At 42.6% G+C, this 25,746-nt stretch overlaps 2 protein-coding genes across 7 annotated transcripts; both read left to right on the plus strand.

Moving 5' to 3' along the window:
• Positions 1 to 3,320: 3,320 nt before the first annotated feature.
• Positions 3,321 to 13,710, plus strand: LOC109635425 (potassium voltage-gated channel subfamily A member 10). 6 transcript variants are annotated; one of them, XM_069532920.1, is made up of 4 exons: positions 3,321 to 5,168; positions 5,272 to 5,342; positions 8,096 to 8,226; positions 10,285 to 13,710. In XM_069532920.1, exon 4 carries the CDS (start codon positions 10,444 to 10,446, stop codon positions 12,130 to 12,132), a length of 1,689 nt encoding a protein of 562 aa, XP_069389021.1. In that variant the 5' UTR covers positions 3,321 to 5,168; positions 5,272 to 5,342; positions 8,096 to 8,226; positions 10,285 to 10,443; the 3' UTR covers positions 12,133 to 13,710. The 6 variants fall into 6 exon arrangements, with proteins under 6 accessions (XP_069389021.1, XP_069389030.1, XP_019952137.1 ...); XM_069532929.1 differs by having other exon boundaries at positions 5,277 to 5,342; XM_020096578.2 differs by lacking the exon at positions 8,096 to 8,226.
• Positions 13,711 to 18,250: 4,540 nt separating this feature from the next.
• Positions 18,251 to 23,233, plus strand: LOC109635438 (uncharacterized). Its single transcript, XM_020096596.2, has 6 exons — positions 18,251 to 18,455; positions 19,469 to 20,082; positions 20,236 to 20,346; positions 20,616 to 20,677; positions 21,446 to 21,706; positions 22,573 to 23,233. The coding sequence occupies exons 2-6, from the start codon at positions 19,479 to 19,481 to the stop codon at positions 22,609 to 22,611; spliced, it is 1,077 nt and encodes a 358-aa protein (XP_019952155.2). The 5' UTR covers positions 18,251 to 18,455; positions 19,469 to 19,478; the 3' UTR covers positions 22,612 to 23,233.
• Positions 23,234 to 25,746: the final 2,513 nt, after the last annotated feature.

A 25,746-nucleotide genomic window follows, 5' to 3' on the forward strand; every position in this document is an offset into this window, starting at 1 on the left:
TCAGGGAGGAGTGAGAGAGTGTTGTTTGTCAGAGGGTAGCATGCCCACAGGAGCACGGATGAGCAGACACACAGGCTTGCACCGCACTTATCAGCTTGTAATGAGGAGACGAGCCCTGTGGGACTAATCCTACAGGGCTGGTCCAGGACCACACCCAGTTACTCCTCTTTTGCACTCATTACCTCCCGGCCTGGTTTCACCTGAGGAACTGCAGTGACTCTTTAACGGTTCTTCTCCAGCTCACTGACACGGTCACTGTGTTTTTACGTTTGAGGTGAGATGAGGATTTAAATATGCTGGGAGACGTTCAGTTCAGTTTCTTGTGGAATCCTGTTTGTTCCGTGACAGGGAAAAGCATTACTGCCCTCTAGGGGTGTTTTTGAAGAATTGACCACAGACACAGAAAATATTTTTAAGATGAAAATTCTGGAAATTTCCTGCTTAAATTTAAGTGGCATTCACTAGAGTACTGCACTAGAGTACTGCACTTGGGTACTTGACTTGGGAATAAATATTTTACTTCATGTTCTTTAACATTGCATTAGCAAATAATGTATTATTTACTGCATAATATACATTTTAAGACCATCCTTTAATCTTAAATTTAAGATAAATTACTATAGAGTACATTTTTACTTCTTAACACATCCCAACGTGAAGTCAGATTTATCTTTTGACCCTTTGCAGGGGACTGACCTCTGTTAGAAATTACTGGGCTCAATTACATGACTGTATAAATTAAATTGATTAGCTCCATCTTGACCGTACATACAGATTTGTTTGGCACGAACACTTCTGTGCTTTTCAAAGTACTCAGTATGCAGTACCTTTGCATGCAATGGAGTATTTTTCTCATCACTGTACTTATACAGGATATTAAGTTAATACTTGTTCATTGGTCTAATAAGTAATTCTGTCTCCTAGCAGTGAGATAAGTAACAATAGGACAGATGTCCCCTATGGACGATCAATACTCTCAGATTGTATGATGGCCCCAATGAATTGAACACACACACACACACACACACACACCCTCCTCCACCCCCCCCCCCCTCTGGGGGTGACAAACGCGCTGGGTCAGCCAGCCATGCATCCCATCTCACTGGGGACAGTGAAACCTGTCAGAGCTCACCGCGCAGCTGAAGGACAGATGCTCCAGAGCTCATAAGCGCTCACAAAACCAGGAGACATGAAGTCATCTGAAAAACACGAGCAGCTCACAAACTGGGGGGGGGGGAATCCTCTTTCACATAATGACAAGGTGGAGTGAATAAACAAAGGTGGGGGAGGTCACAGTGAAACCAATGATTACCAGGCTGCAGGACTCAATAAGAGCCGGTACCAGGTGTCAGTGTGGACTTTGTGCCGTACACGGTGGCCTTCTGACCTGAGGGTTTAATCTGAGACGACAACATATGGAGGCCAAATGAAGTTCTTGTTTAGTGGCCTCGAGGTGTTTTTGCCTCAAGGTTAGGTGAGTGTGGAGAGCAGCAATATTTCTGAATGAAAGGACGACAGTGAAACAATACCTCACAATGTGGAGCATGGTGATGATTCACTGTAAATACTTCACGACATCAGTTCAGACCGGTGCTCCGCAGTGCAAACACGGACCTTCCTGCCACCACGTGTTCAAATATGTGAGTCTGGTAAATCTTTGATCAGGATAATTTCTTCACTAAACACAGATGAAATCTGCATCCCTGCTGCTGGCTACATGCACAGTAGATCACATGGAGGCTCTTCCCAACATGCCAACCCAGGAAATAATGTCAGAGGCTTTAAATATCCAGTGTGAGTTAATATTTTATCAACATCTGAGTCCCAAGGCCTCTTCCCCCCCTTTTACATCCCACTTCCAACTCTGAGATTGTGCACAGAGCAGGAACAGGAAATCTGACCTGCCTCCACATCCACAGCATTTTGTTCAGATCTATAGCTCTTTATTTATCCCCCCCCCCCCTCCACCAGCTCATATGTAGTGTGTTAATCTTAATTTCTTGAGAGAAAATTACCCTTTTCATGCTTGTTGGTTAGCACATTGGATATTAAAAACTGCTGTTCTTCTTTCCACTGCAGGTTTTTTGGGGGTTTATCGCAATGATCAGAACACAGAGGAGAAAATTGGAGAAAAGGAAATCTTGATGAAATGAGGACAATCAAATGTGCTTGGTGAGCAGTGCAATTTATAATGATAAACAGAAAATTAGCTCAGCAGGAAATGAAAGGCTGTGTGTGTGTGTGTGTGTGTGTGTGTGTGTGTGTGTGTGTGTGTGTGTGGTTATGGTGAACGTGTCCCCCTGCTTTCACGGAGCTTATTCATTATGTATGCGATGATCTCTAGATGAAGAAAGGGCCTCTTGCATCAAACAAAGTCGTATCAGTGTGTGGACGAGCCGCTCGTGTCTCTCTGCCTAAACACAAAGGCAGAAAAGTGGTTGTTGTGTTTGTGTCGTTGTAAACACGTGACATCAGGACAAACTCATCAGACATCGAGCGGTCAGAGGATCATACACAATATAAAAGAACTAAGCTTAATGGATAAAGAAAACAAAACAAAAGTTTAGATTTTACATTCATGTGTAGATCGACAACACACTTCTCTGTATTCTTTATTGTTTTCATATCCATAGAAACAAAGAGAAGTAAAATAATAAAATAATTTAAACAGCACTTTAGTCAACTCTGTATGTTTTAAATGAGCTTTTTAAATAGACCTGATTTGACTAATCAAATTGACTAATGTTAGCAAAGAGCCTATTTACATTTCAAGCCAACGAGAAGTAACATTAGCATTTGTTGGAAGTGCTTCTTCTTTTTTATAACAAGAACACATTCTTATTGTTATTATCTGAGGACAGTTAGGTGAACAAAAGCTATATAAAAAAATGAACATGTAAATATCCTTCAATATTTTTGATATTTTCCTCCCAACAAACCCCATCCCTTGTGGATGTTGGGAAAACAAATTAAATAACAATTTAACTATTAAATACCTGTTTGACTCAACTTTTATAATTTTAATCTCTACAATCTCCCGGGAAAAATATCCATCAATACATTTCCCTCTAAATACTGGGTTTAGTTTCTCATTGAAAACAAGCTTCATGCTAAAAATGAAATAGAAAAAGGCCGTGAAAAAAACTGAATAATGAGCTGAAAGATGCTCAAACGTTCCTCAGAGCTGATGGAAACTGTAAGGACGAGTGATTACTCTCTGCAGAGTGACTCTGCTCACGTTACACTTGGTCATTTGACCCATTTTTTTATATAAATACATCAATTAGTGCAGCTTTAATCACAGTGCAGTCTGATATGTACGGTATTGTCTTGCCCTAGAATAAAATATTAAAAAGTAAATGTGTATTATCGTGTCAGAAACTGGAGCTGGCCGTCTTGTGGAACGTTGATGGTGTGAGCGATGGGGAGGAGAGATAGTACAGCAGGTTTAAAAACTTGCCTTCATTCATTATGTATGTTTGATCAAAGAGACTGATACTGTAGAAAACTCACAGAGGAGAACAAAGCCTCGATGCAGAAGAAATCTTTTTTTTCCATGTATGTTAATCCTGCTTCTACAAATGTTTTTACACACTAGACATGAACAAATCATATTTCGAACACAGCACTTGTTACATTTTTCACAGGAACACAGGCAGCTTTAAACACATTTCTTTTTATTACAGCGTGTGAAAACCTGTTCCATCTCTTTCACAATCTTGAAGATTTATAGCGGCTCCATTGTCCCGAAGCAGCATCCCGTGCAGCCACGCCATCACAACAACAGCCGCCAATTGTTCCACTGGATAAGAAGACACCCGGTGTTTCAAGTAAACTACCTGTCCGTCTGCCCCCAGTGACATGGCAGCAACCTGGGCTTTTTCTCCGAGACACGCACGCCGGGGTGTCTGATTCCTGCACATATACCAATACAGACGCTGCACCGGGCAACTAGAGACCTCACAGGGATTCAACGCAAGGTGCAGAAATATTTTATAAGATGAGAAGAAATGTCGTTCCCGGGGAAGTATGTAAGCAGCAGAGAGAAATGCATGATGGGTATTGTGTGGATTGTAAAGCTGCACGTTGGTGATAAGGCACCGACACAGGCCTCAAAGGACAAGCGCTGAATATTATTTATATTTATTGGGCATACATTAAAAAAATGTATTGGTTTGTTGAGTGCAGCAGAGACACAGTTTCTCCTGGGATATGGGAACAAACACCCAGAGGCTGATTTGTCAGCATCAGTGTCTGACCCGCTTGTGGTGCGAGGATGAAAATTTAAAGCATCGCCAAAGTGATCTGCAAAAATCCTCAGGGGAACATGAAACATGAAACATTCAGGACAATCTTTTCAAAAGCTGTTGTGACATTTCACCAAAAACAAGATGTGACCCCCCCCCCACCCCCAATCAGATTACAACTAATGATGAAGTGGATTGCAGAGAGCAGCTGTGTCAGGGAAAACCATCTCTCTTTAATCTGTCAACTGCCACTGACTGTCAGAAAAAAGACAAAATGGACAAGAGAGAGGGCGAAAGAGGTGAAACACAGAGACAGAAAGCTGGCGTGTGACCAGTGAATCCCACACACGGGTGTGAAATATGATAGAGAGCCAAGCGAGAGCACCTGGCAGGCAGATGGACGGGTTCAGGACTTTACCAACAGTGAGAAAAATGAGCCTCGTGCTGCTCAAGCAAAAGTTCAGTTCGGTTTCTGTCTTGTTCCGCTGAAGGAGGACAGATGGACGGACAGAGAGCGAAGGAAAAAGATGGTGGTTTCAAGTGACATCTACTGACCTTGTGTGAAGGTTGGTTTGAGGTTGGTTTGATTTTGTTGCTGCTGCTGCAACATTTGTGTACAGTCCCTAAAAAGTTTAAAGGGTCGTCATGTGTTCCGTGTAGGAAGCTGAGGATAAATGAGAACAGGAAGTAGCGTGACGGTTTGTTTCGCACACTGATCCGATCGATTGAAACCGTGTTGTCGTTCAAATTCAAAACATCTGTCTTCTTCATTTAACCCATTTAACCCTTCCCTTCTGTCGAAACATCACGCTTCGGAGAGATTTCCAACCGCTCCTTAAGACTCTGCCTCCGCCAGGTCAGACGCTTAATCTGAGAGGATGCGTGAGTGTAGACAAGCTTCTTCCACCGCTGGATAACAAGGTAAACTTAATTCAATGCTTTCTCTATACAGACTGATAACAAATAACCTTGAGGATTAAGATGATGAAAATTGTAATTGTGCATTTCATTTCTCTCTGTGAAGTTTAGGACTCTGCACCAGGAGCTGTGGTCGAGCCTGGAGCCCCTGCAGCAATGGACCCTCCCTCTCCGAAGGTGAGCAGTAGCAGCTGATCCGTCACGTTCGTCCTCCCTGTTCGGCAGAAAACGACTCTTTCCTCCTTGTGTGTCAGTGGTTTGAAGGAATCTGCAGCATGTTGTGAATTCATCACTTCGTACCAAACGATGGTTTTGTGCTCTGACAGGAGACGAAGTAAAGAAACTATTTAATACAAACCAAAGATGAGTTGCCTGCAAAAGAAAAGTGTAATTTAATCAGTGACTTTAAACCAGCTGGGATTTCAGGGTTAAATGCTGGCGCCTCACTCTGATTGGTTTGTCTTGAACACTCCTCTCCCGCTGTGTCGGGTCTAAGGAGTCATCCAAGATTAGCGCCTGTCTTTTGATTAGTGAGGCTGGAAACAATCCTGACATTTCAATTAAGTCTGTAGTATTTAGTCCACACTGTTCATCTGTGCGAGGGGTGATTCTCCGGGCTCATCTCCTGTGTTGCATAATCTCCTTAGTGGACGAACGGTGCTCAGAGTCAGGCACGGGGCATCTTTATCAACCCCGAGCCAAATCCTCAGTCCAAACAATGAGAGGAAGCACAGACAACAGGAAACTTTCTCTTTAGGTGAGACATATTAAAGGCGGGCTGATATCTCTGCTATAACCTCTGGGACAAATGACGTATGACAAAGTAAAGTATGGGGCCATTATTGTAGCAGAAATATTGACAAATGAGAGTCTCCATCCGTCTGTGTGTAATCAGATTTGTGAATGTGTACATGGATCTGCAAAACTGTATTTAGAATGTGTGTGTGTGTGTGTGTGTGTGTGTGTGTGTAAATAGATTTGAGAAGCTCTCTGGTTGGAACATTCCCGTGAGTCCTGCGGCACAATTTTTTTTTTTTGCCTCATCCATCTGTGTTTTGGCATAAAAAAAGGGAAACTGTGCTTAAGTACCTGAACTAATTCTGTGTGAACCTGCCAGCCCGTGACCAGCTATGACTTCACACTCATGCGACAGTAGTGAACCATTGACAGGATACTGTGTGTACGATGTTAGTGAACACTTTTTAAAAGGCCTGTTAAACTCAGGCAGCAGAACTGGTTTCCTTAATGGATTAATGAGTATTCAGCTTCGTCACATGAATTTAAGCTTTGTGTTTAATGGCCTGTCATGGCAATTATTAAACCTTCAGTCCACTACAATGTCTCTGCAACTTTAGTTTCTATTGTACTCAAGACCATAGAACAAGCTCGACAAGAATGAAATAGAAATCATCATTTACTCTCATGTGAAACGAAGGGGGGGTGGGTCCCAAACCTGTGAGTGACAAACCTTTGCGAGCGTCTAACACATGAACTGGGGGCACTGGGAGGGTTTGAATGGTCGTGGCTCTTTATCTCACCTAACACTATGTTTTCAGTCAGATGTGGGGGGAGGGGGGGTTATGTGCTGAAGCTGTTGATGCCCTTGTCTGCTCCTGACCCAACCTGATATGTTATTTACAGTGAGAGGAACTGCTGCCGCGATACTAGACTGGAATAACCGGCTGCCTTTACAACAGCTATAAGATTACTGGGCTGGAATATCTAATCCGTGCTACCTGACATGCATCTTGAATGGGATCATGTGCACAAGATGAGTCACTCAAAGCTTTTGTCACCTCCATCTACAGACTGCTGTATTTGAAATGCATTTTTTTATTAGTGCAAAGTTTGACACATTTTTGACGAATTCAAAATTCAGAATAAGAGCAGCACCGGTGGATGATACCAAACTGAATCAATTAAGCAAACACATAAAGTTCATGGACATGTGTTATAAAAGTTATTTATTTACGGGTGTGGAGACAAGAGAGGAGAATATTGATATTAGTGAAATAAATCCTACAGCTTATTTTCTTCTGCTTTCATAGCATTTTAAAAGTAGAAACACTTCCTTCACTAATAAACCTCAGTAAGTCCAGTGTTGTGGATTTGATTTCTCAGCAGATGTTGCTGTTCAGGCGTCCGTGGGTCAGAGGTTTGCAGTAGGTGTTTGCACCTATGCAGCGTCAGTAGAGTTCAGACATGCTAATGGAGAAATTGCTTTGTCAACACAGCCTGTTAACGGGTAAGGTGACAGTGTCACTAGGAGAGGGCTGGACGCAGGGACGGAGGAGGGACGGATGATGGATCGAAGGCTGTGTGGAAGGACGGAGGGAGGGACTTTATCCTGTCAGGACTCGTGAGACGGGGGACACTGCAGCAGCTGCCATCCACCTCATTACGTAGTTCATAGCTCAACCATTTTCCTCCCGTTTCCCACTTTTACTGACACAAATCATTTTAGATCGATTATTTACCCTCTCAGCGTGACGTCTGAGTACAGTCTGTGGTCATCCTCTTCACTGTCCATCTTCTTGTCTCCCTCTGCCTGCAGCAAATCCTATTACAGAGTGTTTAAGTGAGAGGTCGTGCTTCAGCTGACTGCTTTCTCAATGACATGTCCAGGACAGAGCAGGACCACACAAGAAACAGATCAACATATATTGAGGATGTTGAGTCAGTGTGATGTTTGTGTGTGTGCACGTGTACCTCCCTGCGTCCCTATACTTTATATGCACGGCCATCCCTGAATGTATATCTCTGGAACATACATGTCAAGTTTAAATTCATGGATGCATGTGTGCACTATGTTCCCGTGAGCACACATAATGAGATTCGGGGATGGTGTGTGATGATGTATAGCAAAGCGTGGAGTGCAAAGCTTTAAAACAGTTCTCTGTGACCTTGAAGCAGTGTGTCCTTGCCTGCAGTGGTGCTGCTCACGCCGCAATGTTACAGAGGACCAGCAGACAGCCAAGTCCTGGCTGCTGCTGCTGCAGCAGGAGGACGACAGAGAGATGAGGGAACGATCTCTGACTTCAGGCAACTGGTCCTCTATCAGGTAACACGATATTCAACCCATGTTGCCAAATTGGCCGCCTTCCTGGAGAAGTACAAAATTAACTTTGATCAAAGTTTCTGCTCCGTGACAGGATTCAGCAGATCTAAAAACAAAAGAGGAAGGAAGCGAATTTGTTCACTTTGAATTTAACCTTTTAATTAGGCCTGTCATTAATTCAGCCTTATTCATCTGACAAATCCTCAATAGCTGGCAGCTGTAAAGCTACTAAATATCACTCAATACTATTATTCTAAACATATTAGAACATTTAGGGGAATTTCTTCCCAAAATAAACAACTTTATTTCAATCATTCAAGTATTTATTGATAAAGTATATTGTGTAGTAAAGTTCCTAATTCTTGATATCGTAGATTTGCTTCAGAACTAACAGGCAGGACTATTCCAGAATGAAAAGAAAAGTTATGTGTGGAAACATTTCTTACAGTTTCAATAAAAGACCTTCAACAATGTCAGATGACACAACAGCTCACGTCAGCATGTGTTGCTGAGGATGTAAACAAGAGAAAGCCGAATCCCCCCCCCCCCCAGACAGATGTGCACTGCTGCAGGTACTGAGAGCTACATGACAAGGGGAAGAATACAGTCTAATCCCCAAGGTGAGGGTGGATTGGATCATCCTGCATGTGGATGCTTATTCTGCAGGAACTGGGGGGAAAGAGCGGGTCCCTCGTCAAACAGCGATTGGCTCCAGCAAAGTAAATCTCCTATCAGAGAGCCTCCTCTAACGTGCTCACTTATCCCAGTGACAGGGGGGGAATAAAGCCAGGTGACCCCCACATTCAAAAACAGTGACTTGCATGTGTGTGTGAGTGTGTGTGTGTGTTTGCGTCTCGTGTACGTGTGTGAGCACATGTGTATGTTTGTGTGCATGTGTGGGTACCTCATCTCTGGTTTCGTATAGGGTGTCAGATTACCCAATGGGAGCTTTAATAGAGCAAGAGGCAGTCTTGATTGTGAGTCTGGAAGAGAAAGAAGGTGAAGGGAGGAAGGGGGGAGCGGAGCAGCAGAGCTGCCAGGCAGGGGAGCGAGGGCACAGCAACTTCTGCAGAGCCGGGGACACGGGTGAGTGGTGCGGACATCTGCGCACAGCTGGATTTAAACTTCACACTTTTGATTATTTGCATGTGTTTGTGAGGATTCCGATGTTCAGATCTAACGAGGGCTGTGATGCAGCTGAAGCCGTGTTGTCTTTGTCAATGTCACCTCAATGTGAGGCGAGGAAAAGTTCAGTTGTGAGATTTTAAAGCAAAAAAGTTGCTTTTAGAGACAAGTGTCTGAGACGACAGGATGTGAACATGCTGCACTTTTCTCCTCTCTGCATCTTCAGTCGTCCTTTCGAGTCAGTTACCCGTCTTTGCTGACATGGCACAATCAATACACTTATTGTCTGCATCAGCCTCATAATGATATCCTTACATAAGACGATTCAACTCTGTCCTGGACTGTTACGGTATCGGCTACAATGCAAGTGGAAATAGAGCCAGATGAGTAACTCTGAGTGCGCAGGGCCCACGGTGTCAAGTGGACACAGAGGTCGTCGCTTAAACGCATGTGTCAGGATTTGGTTACCGGTCCAAACCAGACAAGTGGAATGATAAACAGCTACTTAGAGATAAAGTAAACGTGACGCTGACAGACTGTGCTGAGCAGGATCGGGTTGGATGAGCCGCGTCAGTGGTTAGAAACTGATTTGAAAATATTGAGAGAAATACATGTGTTTTCTGTTTCGATGAGTTTTCGCTTTCAGTCATAAGTGAAGGCTCAGATGTTTTTCCATAAGGAATTGAACCACGCTCTGGTTTGTAGCACATGATCAGCAATAATACCATCCATACTCCTTGTAAGCACTTTCACAGCCGAACCTGCAGAGTGTGTGTTTCAGGTCATGGGAGAGATTTGCAGGGAAAAAACAGTATCAGATGGCAGCTTCTCTGCTGATGCAAACAGGAGCTGACAGAAAAATCTCTTTACTAACAAAACTGTTCTGCACCATTTAAGAAAATATAACACCAGTTTGCTTTTCCACCTCTTTAACAGATTACACAAAGAGCTGATTCCGAAAACATAGGGAAACGGCTGCCTGAATGATCCAGGAGAAGAGGGGTCCTGCAGGGATCTGCGCGGCACTGCTGGTGGTGTCTCCTGCACTCGAACCAGGGTGACAGACAGAACCGAGGGTAACGGACAAGACCGGCGATGGAGGTGCCCCTTGTTAATTTTGAGAGCATGGACGAAGTCGGTATCAACCTCGGTGACCCGAGTGACTCCGGGTACCCGACTACACCCACCAGCGAGGCCCCCGATCAGAATCTGTTGACCCAACGTGTGATTTCTCCTCACCCGTCGCCACGCAGAGGACGACGTAGGTATCAGTCTGGTCAAGAGGGGCTGTCGCCGTCCTCCCCACCGATCGTCACCATAAAAGCGAACTCAAGCAGCGGCAGCCTGATCTCTAATCTAAAGCTCCTCATCAACAGCGAGTCTCCCACCGACAGCGTCTTCAGCAAGATGCCAAAGGATTGCTACGAGAACGAAGACTTATTTGAGAGGCACTGCGTGGAAGAAAAAGATGAGAAAGTCGTAATCAATATTTCAGGGCTGATGTTTGAGACCCAGCTCAGCACTCTGAATAAGTTCCCAGAAACTCTGCTGGGTGACCCCATGAAGCGGATGAATTACTTCGACCCGATGAAAAACGAATACTTCTTTGACAGAAACCGTCCGTCGTTTGATGGGATTCTTTACTTCTACCAGTCCGGGGGCAGAATCCGCAGACCAGCCAACGTCCCCTTGGATGTTTTTGCAAGCGAAATCGTTTTTTACGAGTTAGGCCACGAAGCGATGGAGCAGTTCCGTGAGGACGAGGGGTTCATCAAAGAGCCAGAGGTCCTCTTGCCCACCAACGAACTCCAGCGACAGTTCTGGCTCTTGTTTGAATACCCAGAGAGCTCCAGTGCAGCCAGATCTGTGGCTCTGGTTTCTGTGTTTGTCATCGTCATCTCCATCTTCATCTTCTGCCTGGAGACTCTGCCGGAGTTCAGGGACGACAATGACTTTGTCCCCGGTTTAACCCAAACCATCAATGGCACCCAAGACAGTTCGGCTCCTCATCCCGCCTCTAAAGACATCATGGCTTATATCACAGATCCCTTTTTCATAGTGGAGACTATTTGCATCATTTGGTTCTGCTTTGAAGTCGGTGTCCGCTTTGTGGTCTGCCCCAGCAAGAGTGATTTCTTCAATAACATCATGAATATCATTGACATAGTCTCGATAATTCCCTACTTTGTGACCCTGGGTACGGAGCTGGCTACGACCCCTGACGACGATATGAACTCCGGTCAGAACATGTCACTGGCGATCCTACGAATCATCCGACTCGTGAGAGTCTTCAGAATTTTCAAGCTGTCCCGACACTCGAAAGGCCTTCAGATCCTGGGTCAGACATTGAAAGCCAGCATGAGGGAACTGGGGCTGCTCATTTTCTTCCTCTTTATAGGAGTCATCCTGTTCTCAAGTGCCATCTACTTTGCAGAAGTGGATGAGCCTCAGACACAGTTCGTGAGCATCCCCGACGGCTTCTGGTGGGCCGTGGTAACGATGACCACGGTGGGATACGGAGACATGTGCCCCATCACCATTGGAGGCAAAATGGTCGGCACCCTCTGTGCCATTGCCGGTGTCCTGACCATCGCCTTGCCCGTCCCTGTCATCGTCTCCAACTTTAACTATTTTTACCACCGGGAGACTGAGCAGGAGGAGAAGCAGATGATAGACGCGGCAACAGAGGCTGCCCAGAAATTGTCAGCGGCTAAGTACGGAAGCACGCCTTCACTGAACAAAAGTAACGGCACGTGGCAGAATGAGAAGAACGGCATGCACTGATGGAGAAACTCAAGTATTATTTATGGCATGAAAGTCAGATACGCTGGTAACTTCCTCACTATTTTGTACTTCAAACATGTCAGCATTTGTGCATATTATTACAGTATTAAGGCACCGTGTGGTGGTGAGACAGCCTTTACACAAGTTGTCTGTAAACTTGTGGATGTGTCAAAGTGCAATTAACACAACTCAGCAGCTACTATGTCAGTTACCTTTGAGGACAGGACCACGGTTCGTTTGTGCTGTAGACAAACGTTTGACCTTGTGAAGAGTGAATATAGATACAAGAGGAAAAGTTCTGATTTGTAAAATGGTGTAAGTTTATCCCTCACAAAGAACAGAAGCTGGATGTACACTCAGAGCTCATATTCCATCACAGCTCCACGTTTCGTCTTCATTCCGTCATATTCAGCGAAATCTAGATGTAGCTTGTCATGATTTTCAAGGACGGGTCCAGTGTAAGGCGAGAGGACATCAGCGCACTCATTGTCTTATCAGCAAATCTATAGCTGCGAATGCTCAGCGCCGGCACGTCTCCATCTGACACAGCGTAACTATATCTCCGCGATGAGTTGTTGGCACATTAGCACGTCTGTGAAACTGCTTGGCAATGGTTGTACATTATAACACGTGCGTTCAGCAGTTTCTCTTATTAAATCACAGTTTGTTTTATCTACATGATTCCATTTTTTATCATTTGGCATCTTGCACCAGATTGTGCAGACATGTAATAGGCTAATAATGTGAATTGACCCTTTAAAAAGCATATCAATGAATTGCACTGAGAGTTTTCTTTTTTTCACGTATATCTCTCGAGCACTTTTTGGAGCTTGACACCATCAGCTGGAAAACTAGCATTTATTATCAGAGTGTATAGAAATGTGAGACGAGATGTATATTTGTGATCAGACTGAGAATACAGAGGAGAAAAAGTTCTCCATTCACTTTGATTCCCTTGTTATATTGCATGGCATAGTGTGCCCAAATAAGAACTAACTCTTTTTATCAGTAACTGGAGTTTGACGTATTTATTGAAGCTAATTATACGATAGTATTTTAATCATATTGTGAAGATCAATATAGTCCATGTGATAGGGAAAGCCAATACTCCAACTGGATTTGTGAAATGATGAAGGCGTTTGTGTCTCATCTGGAAATATGAATCGGTATTATATACTATATGCATGCCACATTACAATCTTGAAAACCTACTGTGTGTGATTTTATGATGCGTATAAAATACAGCTTGAATTAAAATGACACCGGATGTAGTTGTAACTCAAGGAATGCCTTTCTTATAACCTAGCAATATGCAAAAATGATGACATGCGGGTGAAAAACAAACGCTGTAGCCTCCACTCGCAGAAAAAGAGCAATATACCTGTGTTTAAAAATGAAAATGCAATAAGGTGACGTCAGTTAGTCACGTGGTTACTTTGCACTTTACTACGTCGAGAAACACTTCATGTTGGAGGACTGTTACTGTGTGAGTGTCAACATTGTGCAGTATACAGTGTCATATGTTTTATTTAACCCTGTAAAGAGTGCCTTTCATTAAACTCGTATCCTGTGTGTGAAGTTTCCCTCGGCTGATTTCATTTCTCGTGACATCAGGCAGATTTAAAGTTTTGAAACTTTTTTTTTTTTTGCAGTGTAAGTAGTGGAATCCTCATTATCGCCTCATGTTTGCTGTTATTAACGCCCTCTCACTGCTGGTTGTCAGGACTGACAGCATGTCTCTACCTCTCTGATACTGTGTGTACATGTAAATGTGGTGTGGAGGTGTAGATGGACAGCAGATGTTTCAAACCTGTTCTATTGAAGAACTTCCATCATGGCACTAAAATGTAACAGCTCCTTGCCGGGGTCGTGCTTCACCCCTGCACAGAATCTCATTGAAACCGGTTTAGCAGTTTTTTTTGTAATCCTGCCAACAAACAAACAACAATCAAAATGGATCATCAAACCAATCTGAGGTGCAGCAAACAAAGTACTGAGTAGTTTTTGACGCTAGTAGAATAAAAACCACAATCCGCAGTTTCTCTCTATAAATAACACGTTGTCCTGCTGCTGTGTTCTTGACAATGTCTTTGACAGGGATAGCTTCAAAAGCAAAAGCACCAAATTAAATATGCAGACTAAATGAATCTTTTATAAGATTATCTATCTTAGCCTCCGAGGCTGGGAACTGGCTGTTTCACTTGATGCTTCACTCTCCTGTACAGACACATCAAGGACATTGCTCTCAGCCAGTGTGTTGAAACATTCAAACTTGTTTGAGCTCCGTGTATTTTGTTTGCGTGATACTCGAGATATTTAGTTTTCTGAGCCGATTCCTCCCTCTGCTGAAGTCGCCCCCCGGCTGAAACACCCTGGATTTGTTTTTGCAGCCTCCTCACGAGCCTGTTAACTCTAATCACTGGTTAACGGACAGGTCGGCGCTCTGCCTCTCTGCCCTGATGAGCACTGATCCTTGTTTGGTATCCCAAAGACCAAGCCTGATAACGTTTGGCATTTAACAGACAGGTGGCTCTGCAAGGTCACAGCCAATGTGAGTGTGTCATCTATAATTCATCGAGTGCTCCATGAAGGGATCACATCCATCCGAGGCTTTGATAAAGATTCACCCCTCCAAGAAATCCATTCATAGAGCAGCACGTAGAGTCCAATCACTGTGACACAGCAGACTGCACCGCTGCCCTTAATGCATCTAAAAATATCACCTCCGCTCTGTGTGTTCTTCCTTTTACTCTGCAAGTCGGAGACAAACTGTGTCCCACTGCTGGAGGGGAAACAAAGGGACGGAGCTCACGCCCAAAGCTCAGACAGTGAGTCTCATATCGGTGGATAGAGTTACTGTTTTGTCAGCAGGCGCGATATAAGTCCATCTCCAGAGCTGCACAGACAGAGGACTGTGCACTGTGGCTCACGCCCTCCAGAGGGCAAAGTCACCTGGAGCTGGGCGTCTTGTGTTTGTGCTAAAACCCTCTGAAGTGTCCAGTTTCTCTAGCGACAGTAACTCTGCTGGACGCAGGACAGAGCGTATCAGGCTGCTTCACCGCTGCTGTGACCTTGGGAATTAGTTTTATTTTAAAGTAGGAACACTGTGCAGCTTCGGCGTTTCTATTGAATGAGTATTGATACTGATCGAAGTTCACGCACTGACTCTGCTGACCAGGAACGTCCAGACATGGCCTCTGCATCACTTGTATAACTTCTTTTTTGACTACATGCAGAGACAACATGACGGAGTCAGAAGGTAGAATCAGTGAATCATGTCCTGTCCCACATTCAGCTCTTTCCTGGAAGTGAAAGAGGCTCAGGATGGAAACACTCCTCCCTCGTGTTTAGAGAAATTATAAACCTGTGGTACACATTTACAGATCATATGATCTTGGAGTCATATGACAGGAAACTCTTTTCATTTTCATTATTAGTATTCATTCAACCTTTATTTAACTCAAGAATACATTGAGACCTAAGTGAGCCTTAGTACATACATTTAATTAAAAGCAAATTAATTATATTAAAACAAAAAGAATCGATTAAAACAAGAACAGCTGGAGGTCAAATGATGATAAGATGGTCAAATTAAAAACTTAAATTGCCTTAAAGATAAAAATGAGTTGGGTTACAGATCGTCCCATTGTGCAGGTGCATGATGATAAATACTGGATTTACAGAGCTCAGTAAAACATTTGGCACCTGCAGTGTGATGAGCAGTGAGCTGATGTCAGGGGGTAAACGATAGATTTATAAGAATGCCTTAGTTTATTCCTTTTATTAGACATTTTGATGTGACTTAATATTTGAGAGTGCCTTGAAGAAATGACCAGCTCCCTGTATATGATCAAATGTGCCTTTTTTTATTAATATCACAGGTAAACTGTATGTGCAGGTCATTTATCATTTGGGATGTATGGGTAATAATGAAGCCTTTCTGGTCTCCGGGATCTGCTTAGTTTGCTGCGCTCAGCTCCGCCTGGGTGCGTTAATTCCCATCTATCATGTGAAGAGGAGTGAAGGCCTCTTGACTGGGGAGAGAGCGAGAGATGATTCGGGGGAGATAAAGATTTACGACAGGTGACTGCTCTGCTGCAGCACGTCGGCCTGGAGGTCAATGACCAGACCTTGTGTGACGAAACGTGAGTCTCACATTTGTCCTGCTTAGTGCTAATAAAAAATGAAGAAGGTGATCTGAAGTATCACCTGGGATCAGACGGCAGACAACACGCTGCCTTCAGGTGAACAGGCCCATCTTCACATCTGGGACAGTTCTAACATTTTAACACCAGCTGATTAGAGAGGGGGTTTTAATGTGCAGAGAATCATAGTCACCCAGATGTGGACTAACATCGAGACGAATCTAAATTGTTCAGACAATGGAAGAGACTGTCGTATTAACTAATGAGGGCTGATACAGCAAAATATACTTCAACCAGTTACATCACAACTTTGTGTTTGTGTATTCTCCCTGTTGGTCTATTCTTTTCTATAATAGTTTATTTTCTAGTTCTATACAGAAATTTAGTATTAGTGATATAGTTTTTGTAAACTTGTCGTACTGAAACTTCCTTCGTGATGCTACAATGAAGTTGAAACGAAGACTGACTGACTGATACACGAATGGAAATACTCAGGAATAGTACGTTGTCTTTAGGTACAGTAGTACATCTCACAGTCTGTAATATTTGTACCATAGAGGGAGCAACAGAATCTATATCAGTGTTTAGTCTGACACTCTGTGGCCCTAATGTGGTACTACACAAATACAAACTAGGGGGAAGGTTTTCAGAAGTGTGTAGTTTTTGCGAAGGTTAATTTTTTTATTTGTTTATTGGGGTTTTTTGCTTGTGTTTTTAAATCCTAGTTACAATCTCAGTAAGTTACATTCAATATCAGAATGTATTTATGTTGAACTGGAGTGAAACTCAGTAGAATGAACCTCTCCCTATAGACAGTCCTCATGAAACCGCATTTAAATTCACTTAATTCTTTTTTGGGGATCTGTACCGAATTGCACAAACTCATGAATATCAGTCCTGTAAACATGTCTGGTTGTTTTATTCTCTTGAGAAATCAGGGGATGTAAAACAAAGTGATCTGGCTCTGCCTCTGTATCCAGATCTGCACCGAAGGTTTTCGAGTTCTTCACTGACTCATAACTCATCCTTCCACAAAGTTTTATTTTATTCACTCCATGTGTAATCTAACTAAGGGTGAAAAAGACAAACACACCAACACACAGGGGTAAAGACATTACCCCCCCAACAGGAGTGAGAACCCCATCAGGGAACTGGAGACTTCCTCCCTGCAGGTGTGCGATGCCTGCAAACCATCCAACATTATGTGGGATACTAGTCAGGTTGAATCTTGTGTCTACTAATATCAGTTAGAGGTTCACTGGATAACAATCAAATGACTGTCTACTGCTGCAGGAAAACAAAAGTGCTGCTTTGAAATGTTTTAAATCCAGTTGCACCGACAGTAATGTTTCCAGGGAAAGGTGTTTCTGATAAACAGGCCAAATAATAGATGACTCATCCGGTTCCATGCGCTGTGATTAAAATTCACTGCTATTGAGAAATAAGCTTCAGTTGATGAATGGAAATTGTTTCCACGATCACTTGAAGGAAATCTTTTACTCATACACACACAGGCCAGTCTCACCTCACACACGTCTGTTGTGTGAGACTACGTGGTGTGTGGGTGTGTGGCAAATGATTAACAACTCTAATCGTGAAGACACTAATGACCTGAATGATTCATTAATAAGGGTTATTAACCTTTGCTTTGTAGAGCAGGTGCAACCTGGGTCCCACAAAAGGTTTTTCTAAAATTATTGCAATAAATTCTATATATGATATATTTGATATTATATTGATGATAAACTCTTTATACTTTTTTAAATAATTTTTTTTCCTACAATCTAAAGTAGCCTATAAAAAGGTGTTGGTCACATGTTTCCACTCATCTGACAGTTTACCTCTTATTAGTTTTTTTTTACCTTCATTCAGAGCAGACCCAGTGAAACCACAAACAAGTGACGTCAGTGTCAGAGTTTCACGTAAAGCAGGAAGACAGTTGATATGTGTCCCTGCACCCTCCCTCTTTCTCTGCCTGCAGGTACAGATCGGGCTGCATGTCCTTACATGGTGGGAGGAGGTGAGCAGCTCTCTGTTCACAGTGGCGCTTCCCTCCAGCACAGAGACGACCTGTTCAATACAAAACCAGAGCTGCTGACAGTCAAACACAGTCTGAATCCACTCTGTGGAACTACTGACACGGATCTCTACAACACCTCTGTCTGTGACTGACACCAGGTGAGTTCACTGTTTTCTCATTCTGTAGCTTTAAATAGACTAAACAACAGCTGTCACCATGACACCCGCTAGTTTTCCTGTTCCTCTTTCTCCCTTTTGACTCTTTACAGCGTTTGAAAACGTCTCTACTTTCCTGCAGGTCCAGCTTCACCTCACAGTCTTGTATTAGAATAGAAGAAAAGCAAATAAGACTCTTTGGTTAACTCAAGATACATTTAACCTACTTATCCAAACACGAGGTGTTTATCCATTAATGGTTATGTCACTGGACAGAAAATCAACTGTTTCGTTTTTGACTGTTTGAATTTATTGCTAAAATTGAAGCTGAATTAATTCATTGGTTTCCAGCTTGTGAAATGTTACAACATGTTTTGGTGGTTTACTGAGTAATTTGAATATCTTTGAGCATGTGACTGTCACAAGTAATTTGAATAGGTCAACATGGGCTTCGGACACTTTGTGTTGAATGTTTTTCACCGTTAACATGTGTATGATAGTTTAAGTTAAGTTAAATTATGTTATTGATTAAAAGTAATTATGAGGTAAATAAAAGGCTATGGGAAATAATTAATACCTGATAAAGTTTAGGGCTGCATCTGAGGTTTTTTTGTCCGAACTGAATAGACTGACAAGCATCTTCTTCAATAACTTATCTTGTACAACACAAAGTACTAGTTGATTGTTTTATAATAATAGTGAAAAATGGCCATTGCACTTTTCAGAAACCTTAATTCTTATTTATGGCCACCAACACTCTAACACCCAAAGTTCAGTTCAGTTTATTAGAAGACAATAAAAGTGAGCAGTCCCTGCCAAGTCCCAACAGTCCCCTAAGTTGACTGGATTTTAACTCCAGACAGTAGACGGAGCAGGTCGATGCAGAAATTATATTTGATAGAAAATAGGCTCACAGTTACAGTTTAGGAAATTGAGAGGCGAGACAAAACGTAAATGGAAAACTCAAAACTCAGGCAGCAAACGATGGTGTGTGATGATGTTTCCTTCTTCCACAGTCTCCCCACCATGGAAACACAGACAGAAAAACAAAAGCCCAATAATGGCCAGTTGATTTTTGTCCCTCATGAGGACACGATCCGTCTTCTGGAGGTTTTCGTCAAGCGCAGCCTCAGCGTCAACGATGGGATAGTTTTGAAGAAGAGGAATGAGAGGAAAGAAAAGTGGGTGACGATAAAGCAAAGACGACACTCCAGCGACCCGTCCCTTCACCTGACCGACGGATTAATTGACAGTGAGGCCTTTTCTGCAGTTGAACCCTCCACCGCTCCGCTTGAAACGTGTCCAGAAGTACCAGAGAAACAGAACAAAAGGTCAAAGAAGAACAAGAAATCCTCATTTTGGAAAAGCATTTTGGGCTTTTTTTCTGGGAAGAGCAGCGAGGACAAAGATGAGGAGCAGGACAGCACTACAGAGACGCCCAGGGACTCCGCGGTGGAGCTGGCCTCCGAGGCTGCGATCACCTGCCTGCCCACACCTCCAATGTCTTCACAGAAAAAGATCTCAAAGAGAAAGTCCTTGAGGAGAAGGTTCTCAAAGAGGCGCCTGTCTCTGATAAAATCACACAGGCAGAGTAAAGATCTCCACACTGCTGACATCAGTGACTTTGAAGGTAAACTTCAGGATTCAACTTAAATGGATAAATGAACTGTATGTGTTTTGATAAAAAAACATTTTTACTCATCAGTGTTCAAGTGTTTTGGGGTTTAGAAGAAATCTGGGTTAGTCTGTTAAAACGTATGAACAACTGACTGTTGCTTTGCAGCTGTGACAAGAGTGGAGCCGACGTACTCGTACTACGAGAAGGTGTCGGAGGAACTGGAAAGAATTGTCCTTGAGGTCAAAGTGAAAGAGGAAGATCGGCCTCTGTCAGACGGTGAGAAACAGTTTCTCTTTACTCTTTCACTTTTCATGAAAGTGTGAAAAATGTCGCCTGCATAAAGAATAAAACTGAAAACAAAAAGCGACACAATCAATGAACGACTTGTTTCTCTGCTTGGTTTAGTTTGTTTCTCCCCCAAAATTAGATGAATATCTGCTCATTTATTAAATTTAATATCTAAAACTTTATTATAACAACAGATTCTGGTATAATGAGTTTTCTAAAGGTTAATTACACTTTCTCTTCCCTCTGTTTCGTCTCAGAGGAAGTGATCAACAGGATCATTGCTTTGACAAAGGAGGAGGGTGACGCCATAGACAACAAGGTCGGTACACGTTCATGTTGTTGGTAGAAACGTTGAGTTGACTGCAGGTTTCTATGTATTTATTGTCTGGTTGTTTGTAAAGTAATGCTTTTAGATTAATAATCAGAACAATGTTATATCTGAAGTATGTTTAACAGTTTTCTAAGCATCTGGCAAAGTCCCAGGAACAAAGTTTGCTGCAGAACTGTTGTTTTAAAATTCAGAGAGTAAAACAGAAAGTTCTGTGCACAGCATGTCATGTGACTGCTCTGCATTTATCCCTTGTGAAACAACAACTGTGAGGCTGCAACAATTCGTCAACACGGAATCAACAACTTTTGAAAATTGTATCAAAACAGAAGATATGAGTATGCACCAAGTTGCACACACTCATGAACTAAATTTCATCACAATACAAAGATTATTCTCTGAGAAATCAACGAAAATGTTGAAAAACGCGATGTTAAAGAAAGTTCGATATATTTAGATATATTCATTTAAAAACAGATCTGCAGATTGATCAATAATCAATGAAAAAGCATGTCATTGGCATATTTACATGCGTGATTAATTAATAATTATATAATGCTGCAAAGTGCTGACAAACATCATTGAAGCATTGAGCTGAAATGTTCTTGATGTCATGTGATGAGCCATCATCTTCATTTGACTACTGGAACATTACAAAACTTTACAAGCACAATATTTTTTTAGTCTCACCATAAATGTTTATGAGCAGTGGCAATATACTGGATTTACTGACGGACATGTTCTCCTCACCTCCTCCAGATGAAGGATAACCCCGCCCTGAACAACTTCTTCCAGGGAATGTCATATTCGTCCTTCCAGAAACTGGCTGACACTTATCTAGAGAAGGAGACAACGCCTACCCGCGCTCCTCTCACCGTGCCGCCAACAGCGCCCGAGCTGGTCAAACTGGCCTTTACGCTCGACTTCACGGCCAGAGTGGCCGGGCTCTCCAGACAGAACATAGGTCACATTACAGTACTGGGGAATCTTTATCTACAGAACAGATTCAAATACAATCAGGTGAGAGTCAGATGTAAGGAAATGGAGAAGAGGAGGAAACTAAACATTAGAAGTAGATAACTGTAAAGTTCTTTTTAGATGTTTTTAAAGAGGAATTCCAATATTTTTCAATCTGTGCCCTATGTGAAAATGAATGTTATAATTACAAGAACATTTGGAATCGGTCCAGTCGATCATCAGCCACAACATTGTGACAGTGGCTCTAATGTAATCGAATGGGGCAACTGCGACGGTGCTTTTTCTCCCCCCATAAAAGTCTTGAATTGTTATTCTTGGTCTTTAAGAGTCTGGCAACATTACAGATGTGTTGTTCAATGAGTGGACTCACTCTCCAGTCTCGTGAGACTCAGGTTGTTGCAGGAGTGAGTGAGAGAGAGTTGGAGAGAGGAGGTTGGATTTTATAGAGAGAAACTATTATGGCTCAAACTTTGATATGGACATTGTCGATGTAGCGATCACGTCAATGACTGCCCCTCCGTGTTTGAGCGGGAGGATTTGGCTCCAAAGAGAGAATGAACAGGGGAGGGACAAGCTGCTGCGTGGTTGTGAAGTCTTGTTGAGCAAAACGTGCAAAGTTGCAGGACTCATAGCAAAGACTCTGAATAACAATTTGAGCCTTTTTTTGGGGACATTTCTTGGAGTCGCAGTTGCCCCATAAGAATGAATCATAGCCACAGCCGCTGTGTTGTGGCTGCAGAGACGATCTACTGGACTGGTTCATTCACACACCCACATTTATAAACATCGGGCCAAGGTTGAAAAATACCGTAATTCCCCTATAACCCATGATTCTGCACATATCTGTTTGAACAGTCACAGAGGAAAACCAGCCTTAAGATTTTAAAACTCTTGTTCTCTTTTTGCAGGCATGTACAGATCATCCGTGGTCCGACACTGACGACTGAAACACAGGAGCACGACCACACTTCAGTTTTTCTCAGCTCCGCTCATGAGGCTCGAGGACGTGTTGCAAGCATCATTTCCCCTTTAAAAACTTTTCAAGAGCAGAAGTGCGGCTTGACAAAACGTTTAAATCCACGTTCAAGCACAAATACTTGAAATTATTTTTACGTGACAACACTTACGCAACAAGTTTAGTGACAAAGCAGTTGAGCGGCTTTGCTACATTTCAGTTTGCGGGAAGGTTGTTGACTCAGGTAAAGAAGTGTTGACTCAAGGCCTTCACTTGCCAGCTCTGCGTCAGAACACACTGCAGTATTTCACCATCTCAGATTCACCCGGTTCTTCTGTGATGACACTAAAGATTTGATTCTCAAATCCAACATTCAAGAACAATACGTTTCTGTACATTGATTTGAAATCAACCAAAAAAGCAACGTGAGAACTGTTGTTCATGTGAATAAGCCGGACACGTCTGTGCAATATGTTTTTTACATTTCAAAGTTAAGTGAGAAATGTGCATTTAATATAAGCTCAACTACATTGTGAAATATCTGTTAATGTTTGTTGATATGAGTGCTGGCATTCATATTGCATACGCAAATAAAGCAATATCTTTAAATGCAACTTTTTGATCGTTGTCAAACTTTTTTCTTTGATAAATGAACTTTTCCTCTCTATACCTGTGGCCAACTTCTTAACACAGGCCTCAGTGATGCATTATCTCATCCTCACTTCATCAGAAAAACTGCAGTCTTCATGCTCATGCACCGCGGTGCCAGGCAGCTGCAGGCGAATCTGTAGTTTGGTCTTGTAGAATTATGTAACTCAGCTCGCAAAAAAACAGAATAAAGTTTTGGAATCGCTCTTCTTTTAGAAATATGTACAGTAAACCAGGCATGGAAGGGTAGACTAACGAAGGAGACTGTGATTCTGATAGACATCTGTCACCTTAGACATTCCTCCTGACAAGTAGAGACACATGCCTGGTTATGAAGTCATATTAAAGTACTGCAACAACTTCCACTGAAATCATTAAGTCATGCAACTACCGCACAGTGTGTGAACAGCATAGATAAAAGACTCCTGGTGTCGAGGCTGACAGGTAACTCTGAGATGGAATGTGACAGTGTCTCACCTGTGAAACAGGTTTCTGCAGGCAGGGGCCCTTCCCAACCAAACAGCAGATTTTTTCTTCATTCTGATCCCCACATATTCAGAAAGGAACAAAACCCAGCAACATGCCCTTCCCTTTGTGTCCTTGTAGGCACCGCCGTTACTTAAACTGTGAAGAGTCTGTTTGACCATTTCCTCCCATCTGGAGAGAGAAATGTAGCAGCACCCATGCTAACCACTGAACTGCCTGAATGGGAAACTAATGTTGAAGAGGCAGAGGCCAATCCACTGGCCACTGCAGAGTCAGAGCCTGCAGCTGTGTTAGACGTTGCAGCATCAATGGATACAACCAGTACTGCAGCTGTGTCCCAAGTTGCTACGGCTTTCAATAACGCTGCACGCGCTGTGAATAAGGCTGTAGCAGAACTGAGAAGGACCTGCCCAGACCAGTGCTGCAGCTGTGTGCAACCTGTCTGAAGCTGCAGATGCTCTGAATAACTCTTCAGTGGAACTGCACCAGGATGATGTTGCTGAGTTTGACACTGCAGTGGCTGCCCTCAAGGCTACAGCTCTAGAGGATGACCCCAGTGCTTCAGCTGTGCTCAATGTGGCTGTAGATGTGTACAGTGCTGCAGATGCTTTGCACCTTTGCTGCAACTTGGTACAATGCTTCACTATATGCAAAGCTGCAGCAGCACTGCATGAGGCCAGTCGAGCTAAAACTCTGTTTGGTGAAGTACAACCTCTGTTATATGTAACAGAAAGAGCGGATGTGAACAGTGCTGCAGCTTTGTCACCCGTTGCCACAACTGTTTGACGGAGCAGGTGATGGTTTTGGAGTTTTCATCTCTCGATGAGACCAGTCCAGCAGAATCCCAGGAGGATGGAAACTGTCAAATTAGAAATAAATCAAATTGAACAAAATCTTCTTAGTATCTATTTTCTTTTATATACCAGTAGCATTGCACCTCTGTTGATTCACACCAATGTTTAAATTTAAAGAAAATAAAAATAGTCGTAATACTCTACTTTACTATTGATACAACTTTAACTTTCATTTCAATTCTTTTTAACTTTATAAAAGTCAAAACTTTAAAGAAAAATTACAATCTATTATCAGTGAATTATTAATTGAGATGAAACACACAAACACGAAACCAACGGGTTCCCTCTACCTCCCTCTTCTCTCTGGCACACTGTATATGAGTGCACGTGCTGTGTTGCATTGCAAACAGGGTAATAAGAGAAGTGAAAGAAACAGACAGACATCATCACAATCTTTATTCTGCTTGTAACTCAGAAGTTATGTGATGTCTGATAAACAAACTGGTCAAAACTACTAATGACAACAGCCATTATCAGCTCAGTTAAACCTCTTTATCGAGAGAATATTTTTATCGTGTCAAACGTCTGATGTGGACGCAGCAACATTCGTAACTCCTTGTTTGGAAAGCTGTGACCTCTTCTTATTTTTATTCGTGGAGTTTGTCAGTAAACTGAACCAAACACATTTTTAACCTCAGTCGGTCTTTGAAAGGCTGGAAACAGTTGAATCTGTAAACTAGCTGCAAGATCTTAGTATTAACATACACAAGTGAGAGAATTGGAGAGATCAACTCTTTGTGTCTGATCGTTCAGTATAGTCCTGGTTTAACATGTTTTTTTCTGTTCACCATTACCTTTTAAAAAACAACCGTTAGCACAACTACAAAACCTTTACTGAAGTTATTTACTACATGAAAGAGCAGCTGAGACTCAGCAGGTTCCAAATGTTTTCAGTTTATGTGGTGCGTCTACCTTTGTGTTCGGATCATTGCTTTGTCCCTTTAAGCCTGTGCTTTAATCATGTGACTCAGGAATCTGAACAGCAGCAGGACAGGCTGACCACATGCTGGGTCTGGATTGCCCAATCATGACAGGTTGTCCAGTCTGGACTATTTCTAGCAATAAGCTTTCGACATCTCAGCACTGAAGGCCAGAGAGTTTATTTCTAGAACACTGAACGGTAATTTCACTGAGCGTAA

The sequence above is a fragment of the Paralichthys olivaceus genome, chromosome 2 (genome assembly GCF_024713975.1).
Source record: "Paralichthys olivaceus isolate ysfri-2021 chromosome 2, ASM2471397v2, whole genome shotgun sequence".
In the NCBI taxonomy this organism is placed as follows: Eukaryota; Metazoa; Chordata; class Actinopteri; order Pleuronectiformes; family Paralichthyidae; genus Paralichthys; species Paralichthys olivaceus.

What these genes read in the sequence shown, in the direction of transcription:
- LOC109635438 (XM_020096596.2), top strand. Translation starts at nt 19,479, where the DNA reads ATGGAAACACAGACAGAAAAACAAAAGCCCAATAATGGCCAGTTGATT. An exon ending in GTGACGCCATAGACAACAAG is followed by an intron (nt 20,678 to 21,445) that starts GTCGGTACACGT and finishes CACCTCCTCCAG; the next exon opens with ATGAAGGATAACCCCGCCCT. An exon ending in ACAGATTCAAATACAATCAG is followed by an intron (nt 21,707 to 22,572) that starts GTGAGAGTCAGA and finishes CTCTTTTTGCAG; the next exon opens with GCATGTACAGATCATCCGTG.
- LOC109635425 (XM_069532920.1), top strand. Translation starts at nt 10,444, where the DNA reads ATGGAGGTGCCCCTTGTTAATTTTGAGAGCATGGACGAAGTCGGTATC.